The sequence below is a fragment of the Phocoena phocoena genome, chromosome 19 (assembly GCF_963924675.1).
Source record: "Phocoena phocoena chromosome 19, mPhoPho1.1, whole genome shotgun sequence".
Lineage (NCBI taxonomy): Eukaryota > Metazoa > Chordata > Mammalia > Artiodactyla > Phocoenidae > Phocoena > Phocoena phocoena.
Window position 1 is genome coordinate 31862454 of NC_089237.1, and position 8221 is coordinate 31870674.

An 8221-nucleotide genomic window follows, 5' to 3' on the forward strand; every position below is an offset into this window, starting at 1 on the left:
AGGTCACGTGATGCTCAAGTGAGGAGTTTGAGAATAGCTCCCCCCCACCCCCCGCCCCAAGAAAAACTGAGCGGTCACTTCCATCACACCAGAAGACGGGATGAGCCCCTTCTCCCAACAGTCATAGTAAGCACAGCGGCACCCCCAACCCGCCCCTCCCACCCCTCACCCCCCCCATCAATCACCAACACAGAGAATCGCAGTGTCGAGCGCAGTCGATTTTAGTGGTTTTCTTTAATCCTGCTCTGCGCTTCTTTCTCATTTACTACACGGGATATTATAAAGAATAAATAGCAGATACTCTTAATTTACAGTGATTAGTCATTCCATTTGTTCTCTATATTTACAATAACTGTAAAATAACATTGAACTCTACAGCTTCTTCGAGGTCCAAGGAAAACCAAAACACTTTCCGAAGAATGGAAAATAGCTTTTTAAAAGTCCTTCTACAAAAGTTCTCCCCTCTTTGTACTTTAAGAAAAAATAACATTTCCCCCCTGCTTCCCACGCGAAGGGCACTGGGATATAAATAGCAGGTTAACATCATTAGAAACAACCAGAATAAGTCTCTTTCCTCTGTTCTTTTTTTTTCCTTTTGCTTAAAAATTTTTTTAAAAATACAGTAGAAGCCGGTAACTTTTAACGTATAATACTGACCTTTTAATAAGTAAATTAAAACTGGGACCGTATATACATACACATATACATTCCTACACAGTTAAACAGTGCATTACATGAACCAGAAAGCTAGGTCTCTGTAGCCGGAAAAAAAAAAAAAAGTTCATTGAATCCCCTCGCGAGAGGGTGGTGGAACTGGTTGGAGACGGTGCGGGGGGCGTCGGTGAGGATCGATCAAGTGTCCGGGTGCGGGCAGGGGGCCCTGAGTTCTAGCATGAGCATTTGCACTCGGAAATGATGGGGTACTGGATGGGAATCCAGCCGCAGCGCTGGCCCCCGCGCCGCTGACAGCGCCACCGCAGCACCGTGAGGTGCACGGACTTGGACGGCTTGCACACCATGCCCTCTGGCACGGAGCACGAGCGCTTGCTGAAGCAGCTGCCCACCTTCACGTAGCGCGGCCAAAAGCGGCTGCCCAGGTCGTTCCAGGCGTACAGCACCGGGCAAAAGGTCTGCGACCACAGCCACATCTGTAACTTCCTCCGCAGCTTCTTGCTCAGGCGCTGCTTCTTGCCCGGGGCCAATCCCTCGGAGAACTCCAGCCCTTTGATCTCGCTCGGCATGGCCCCCGACGGCCGCTGCCGCAGCAGCTGGTCCAGCTCCGCCAGGTCCTCGGCGCCCCCGGCCGCCACCCCGCCCCCGCCGGGCCGGTCCTCGGGGGGAGAGGTGGCCATGAAGCCCGGGTCGTAGTGGCCCCCGAGCAGCGAGCGCAGCAGCGTCTCGTTCAGATCCTTCTCTTTGGGGTCAAAGATAGGGTCCGGGTGTTCGATGAGGTCCACCAGGGGCAGGTTGTCGCTGGGAGCCGGGCGGATGTGGAGATAGTGCTGGCCGCCGGCCGGTGCCGCCCGCAGCCCCAGGACCACCACCAGGGCGTAGAGGGTGACCCCCAGGCTGGGGCAGCGCTCCATGCCTCCGGCGCGCGCCCGGGGCTGCTGCTTCGTCCCGCGTCCCCGGAGGAGAGCACGCCGAACCCGCGGCGCCGCCGCGCTCCCCCGTCTCTCCGGAGGCGGCTCACCCGAGGCTGGGCAGGCGCAGGGCCGGCAGCATGAGTCGCCGGCAGAGCCCTTCGCACGGCGCCGGCTCCCACCGGGGCGGAAAAAACGCACACAAGTTGGCCGCAACTCCTCTCCCAGGTCTACTCGGGAAGGCGGCCGCGGCGGGGCATCCGAAATTACTCCAGGGCAACCGCGGGCGCTGGGGGCGCCGGCTGCTCGCTGCCTTCCCGGGCTGGCGGCGGCGCAGGGCGCGTGGACTGGCCGCTCTCCCCGCCTCCTCCTCTAGCTGCTCGTCGTCCGGCCGCTCTGTGCAGCGCCGCGGGCCGAGCCGGTCCTAGGGGCACTTCCCTCCGCCTGCTCGGGGCTCCGCGGCCGTCTCTGCCCGGCGGACTCCAGCGGCGGCGGCGGCGGCGGCGTCCGCGCACGTTGGCACCGGTTTGTCTGTCTCGCAGGGTCCAAGCCTTTAAATTTCCTGCACTTTCAGCTCCATCACCATGGAAACCACTGACTCTCTCGGCGTTGCCCCCTCCCCCTTCTTCCCCCCAAACAACAACCCCACCCCCCACTTCTCCACCCCCGAGGAGCCGGAGCCGCACAGGCTCCGGGGGAAGCCGCTTGCACTCGCCGCGGAGGCGGCGGCGGCGGCTTCGGCAGCGCCCGGGCTGTGCCCCGCCGGACCCAGATGCCCCGGGAAGCCGACAGTCCGGCTGCCCGCCGGAGCTCACAGGCGGCGGCGGCGGCGGCGGCGGCGGCAGCGGCGGTGGCGGCGGCGGTGGCGCTTGGCAGGTCTCCGCGCAATTTTCTCTCTCCCCCACCACCCACCCCCCTTCTCCTCCTCCTGCAAAATGCACCGCCCCCCTCCTTTCTCCTGGGGCTCTAGGCGCCCCGCCAGGGCCAGTCCTGGGGAAAGCTCGCGGCGGCACTGGAGCCGGGCTGGAGGGTGCAGGGCCAGTTTTGGGGGGTGCTCGAGGTGGGGCTGGGAGGATTCTCACTAGCTGGGTACTCTGCACCGGTAAGGGAGCTGCGGGGAGGTGCTGGAGGTTCGTTTCTTGGTGCAGTTCAGTGCAAGGAATTTCTCCATGTGCATGAAGCTTTTTCCCCGGGCGCGTCTCGTCTTCCTCTCTCCCAGGCTCGGTCTAAGTCCCCTGCCCCTCCCCCCAGCGCGCGCGCACACACAGACACACACAGACAGACACACACACACACCACACACACACACACCACACACACACACACACACACACACACACACACACACACTGCGCCGGAGGAGTCCGGGAGCCGCAGCGTTGCGCAGCGTGATGTAATTCCTAGGAAGCTGTTACCCGGGCCCACAAGGGGGGTCCGCTCCTCACCCTCCTCCTCCTCCTCCTCCTCCTAGGCCGGGTCTTGCACCCTGAGTGGCCGAGCTGCAGGGGCGCGTCCGGCTTGCCTGCGGCTCCCCTAGCCGGCCTGGCTCCGCGCAGCTGCCGCTCGGCTCCCTGGGGGCGGCGCGCCCTCTGCTGGCCTGCAGCAAGCCCTGCACCCTGCGCTGGCGGGGTGGCCCTGCGAGGTGGGTTTGTCTGCTGTCCAGTCTGTCCAGCTCAGTTTCTGCTCTTGTGTCCGTGTCACTGTGTATGTGTGTGTTCGTTCTTGTGTGCGTGTGGGTGCGTGCGCGCTGACGGGTCTGTTCTGGCTCTTCAAAGATGAACTGGCAGTAGGGGACCTGAGACCTGGCTGGGGTCCGTCAAGATAAAACTACGTTAACCTCGGACAAGTCACTTTTGTAGCACCACACACCTTACTTTCTGCATTAGTGACATAACTACATTACTCCTCCAGTTCTACCTTTCTGTGATTCTAAATAAACCTTCATGATGCTTTCTCTTCCAGAAGCAGTTTGTTCTTGATGGTAGATGGATATTGAAATGACACTTAAGGTTAATTTTCCTTTGGATGAAGAGCTGAATCGAAGCTTCAAAACTCAAACTCAGTTTCCTCTGTGGTGGATGTGATTGGAGTCTGGAAAATGCTGGAGAAGAGAGACTTGGTGTGGATGACTCAAGCATTCACAGCGTTCCACAGAGTGGAGTTAGGAGGTCTCGTTGTGACAGCCTAAATCACTCTAGTTTCTTTCCCCAAAGATCTGTTTTTTCCTTTCAACCTGTGCTCTCCCACCCCACCCCCACCCAACACACACAGAAATTTATCATCTGTCTAAGGAAGCAAACACACTTTGTTTCATGGCACAGTCTTTCTGCAAAACGCCAGCAATTGAGAGGGATGGCCAGTTTCAGCTGAAAACCTTTTCTTAAACTTTCGAGTCTAGACAATATCTAGAATTAGACAATTAAAGTAATGCCTACAAGAAAATCTTGCTTTAATGAATATGGGAGATAAGAACAACCAATTGGTTGTTTGAATTGCACTGATTCTGAAATAATGTGGGCCTAGAACCCAGCACACAGTAGGCTCTTAAACAGTACTCCTTTCTTTTTGATATGCTTTAGGGGGCTTGGCGCTGGTTTATTTTCTTAGGAAGATTAAATGTTCCAGAGCAGTTCTGCCACTGCTGTGAATTAACTAAGAGAATAATTTTTCAGTAAAGAGTTCAAAAGGCTAAATCCTAGCCCACCTCTCCTGAGATGGTGGGTTCCACTTAGTGACATTCTCTTGTGCTGTTTTCTATTCCATCAATCTCCTCTCCTTTCCTTCAAATCACCTATTTTTGTTTGAAAACCAGATCCTTCAATCCTTTATTTAGGTGGGGTAGAATGAAAACAAACCATGTTAGACAATAGATTGGGTGACCTGTTTATAGAGTGTCCGCTGGGTGAACACCATGGGAGGGGGGAAATGCAAAGGAGAAAGAAGTCCCAATCGATTGCTACCATCCAAGACATTGCAGTTCAGTTAAAGTGTATATGACAAATGTATGAAGAAAACATTAAAAGGGTGTGTAAAAAAAATCTATAAATTCCCCTAACAGCATAGACCAGTGTTTTGCAACCATTTTAAAACCCATGCCCACTTTTGGTAAATATTACAACTGCATGCTATCCTTTGAATGTTTGAAATTTTATAATACATTATGGTGACCCAAAAAAGTCAAAACAAGTATAATATAAGCTATACTCTGTTCAAACCACACTTACCCTTCTTCACTGTGGGGTTCTGAAATGCCCCTCTTGGGGAGCCTGCAGTCAGTCCCCCACTCCCTGCCACACTAGGGTAGCTCATACACTTAGGTACTGTGTGAATCTGTGGGAATGCTGTTTATCAGAGACTAAGCAGTACTAATACCTTAATGGTAGAACTGAGATTTAGCTGGGCTTGATGAAGAAAAAGGATATATTTATCTGAGTAGGGAGAGGAGGATATTTGAGTCTGCATAAAGAAGGGAAGCACACCGTATCAGAGAACAGCCAAAAGATCTGGGGTGTGGGGAATGGGGGAGTAAATGTCATAAACAGGGAAGCTCAACACAAAGACAACCTTTGAACCAGGTGGATCTTGGTTGGAATTCTGGTCTTGTCACTCACCAGGTGGGCTACCCTCTCAACATAGGTATCTTAACTCCAAACTTTCATTTCCTCATTTGTAAAACGGGGATAACACACACCCCTCAGAACTGTGTTATACACGGGAGATAAAGGACGCTGGGCTTAGTGCAGCACCCAGGGCAGAGTATATAGCGGGCAATAGACTTTCAACACATGTTAGTTCTTCCAGGAACTCCAACACCCTCAACTGGCCCACCATCTTTGATTTGAGCCAGAGGGGCTTGAAGGGGTTGCAATGCCTGTTGGAATCACCTCCAACACCTTTGGGCCTGCTTTCTGCCCGCTCGGCACGTGTAATTGAGCTATTCTCCGTAGCTGCTGGCGTTCAGGAGTTTAGGGGAGGGGGACTGAAATTTCTTGGGGGACTCAACAGGCAACCCATTTCAATGCTTCTGCCACTCTATTGATGAGGGAGCTTGACAAGCGGGACAAAGAGGGTGTATTTATTCAACAGGAAGCTGTGGGGTGGGAGATGGGCCAAAGGAGGGATGGTTATCAGCTCAGCTCTCTGATCAGGTCCTCCCAGGGGCTGGGGTGAGATGGGGAGCAGTTGGATGTTAGTGGGGATTGGCCAGGGGCTCGGGCCTTGGCAGACTACGTGGGAAGAGTCTAGTGAACGAAGTGACTCTAGGTCCATTCTTGGTTATCTGCATCCCAGGATTCCGTCCCTGCAAGGTACTCTGTCAAGGGAAACTGAAGCAGTTTTTTTTTTTTTTTTTTTTTTGCGGTACGCGGGCCTCTCACTGTTGTGGCTTCTCCCGTTGCGGAGCACAGGCTCCGGACGTGCAGGCTCAGCGGCCATGGCTCACGGGCCCAGCTGCTCCGCGGCATGTGGGATCTTCCCGGAACCGGGGGCATGAACCCGCGTCCCCTGCATCAGCAGGAGGACTCTCAACCACTGCGCCACCAGGGAAGCCCTGAAGCAGTCTTTTGAACCATGGCCTCGGCAACTCCAGGTGAAAGCAAGAGGACCTTATGCATCCTGAGGGCACTTATGCATCTTTTCTTATTTTCAGCTGATTCTCAGAACAATTCAACAATCTTGTTTTTTTGGCCCTGGAAGCATAGACCTGAGGCAGCTGTGGGTGATGTGCAAAGGACATGGGGCTTGACTTTGGAAAACCCGAAACCTAGCAGCTGTGTGACCCCGGGTGAGTCACTTTACCTCTCTGGGGCCCCGTGACACAGAGAGGTCAAGGGAGCACGAGGCACCACAAAGGAGAAAACACGACAGTGGCCATCTTTTAGGCCCCGGATCACCCCAGGCACGTGAAAATTGTGTCACCCTCTGATTCTGACTGTCTCTTGGGTCCCATAAATGTCAAATTTGATGGACTTCCTCTCAATGAGACCCAAAATGGCATTTTTGGACTTGACCCAACTTAGCAAAGTGAGGAAAAGTCAGCCACGAGGCTTGTCACTTTCCTCTCCTGACTGTGGAAGGAATGGGAGAGCGGAGGCTTCTAGGGCAGGAGGATGGTGGGCTCCGCATAGCCTGCGGGAGGCTGTGGGAAACCTGGCCGGTTCAGGACTCACAGCCAGGCTGGAGGCCAGTGCAGTTTCGCCATAGGGTCTAAGTTTTTGAGTGTGATTTTTTTGGTGATGGGATTCCAGTTACAACAGTGAAGTTCTAACCAGCATAGGAAGCGGGGATAGAAGGGGAGAAAGAGGGGAGAATGGGAGGGAGATGACTCTAAATCGTGGGGCTGGGATGGGGAAATGGGTAAATAAATGGGAAATACATTTCCAGTGATAGAGACAAAGCTAAAGGCCAAAGGAGGCAAGCGCTTTGCTCCAGCCCTGACAGCCCCTTCCCTTCCCCAGTCTGGTTCCCTCTCCGCCCGCTGCCCCCGCCCCTCCCGGCCGGCTCCACGCTGGGGAAGGGGAGCGACTCTGGAGCCCGGTGGCTCATTCATCTCCTGATAAACTGTTTATCTGAGTTTTAACGAGGGCGCCTCTCTTCCAGCCCTGGAGACAGAAGCCTCCTCGTGTTTAGCCTGCCCTGGTGTGGGGGGCCTGGGGGTGGGTGCAGGCAACGCCGGCGGGCCCATCTTCTGCCCTTGCGTGGTTGCCAGCATGCGCTGCCTCGGCCTCGGCCTTCAGCTCTCCTGGCTTGACGTTGCCTTTCCTGGTCTGGGGTCTGGGTCTCTCTGGACTCGAGGTTCTCATCTGGAAAGGAAATCTTTTTATCATTTCTCTCCATTCACCCATGTGCGTGAGCACACACCCCCACCCCCACCCCCACACATACACACATACTCCCTCTCTAAACACATACATACGTAAATACATACATTTAGAAATCAAGGGACTTCCCTGGGGGTCCAGTGGAAGACTCCCCTTTCCAACGCAGGGGGTGCGGGTTCAATCCCTGGTCAGGAAGCTAAGATCCCAGTACCTCGTGGCCAAAAAACCAAAACATAAAGCAGAAGCAGTGTTGTAACAAATTCAGTAGAGACTTTAAAGAAAAGGTCCACATCAAAAAATCTTAAAAAAAAAAAAAGTAAAAATCAAACCCAGCTTCGTTCTGCATTGTGGACTTTTACCATTTGTGACCCAATATTTCAAAAGGAGAGTGAACGGAATGCTACTGCTACAGCATGGGTAACACAGGAAAGGATTCTCCAAAGTGATGGAGGGGCGGTTCTGTGAAAAGGCAGCTGTCATCAGTAAGAGAAACAAGCTCTAGTTGTTCTAGGACTTGCTTCCCACTTGCCACCATTCACCCTTATGGATTCACATGGGTGCACACTTTATAGACACTGATGCATCTCCTGATGAGCATACCTCCCCTACCACAACACATACAGGAATGGGACATACAGACAGACCAGGGTGCACTCCCATGCACACCCCCGCCTTTGCCACCCGGGCCGGAAGGGATCCTGGAGACAGTCCCTCTTAGCCACCTACCATGAGGAATTTACACACAGCCTCCCCCCCGCCGCTCCATCAAACACACAAGCACCCATCTCAACTTAGGCTCACATTTCTCCCACATCCTCT

The 8221-nt window shown here is 54.0% G+C and overlaps 1 protein-coding gene across 1 annotated transcript; it reads right to left on the reverse strand.

Annotated features, from left to right (window-relative positions):
- Window positions 1-203: 203 nt before the first annotated feature.
- Window positions 204-1925, reverse strand: NOG (noggin). The gene has a single exon (XM_065897316.1). The coding sequence runs from the start codon at window positions 1584-1586 to the stop codon at window positions 888-890; it is 699 nt and encodes a 232-aa protein (XP_065753388.1). The 5' UTR covers window positions 1587-1925; the 3' UTR covers window positions 204-887.
- Window positions 1926-8221: the final 6296 nt, after the last annotated feature.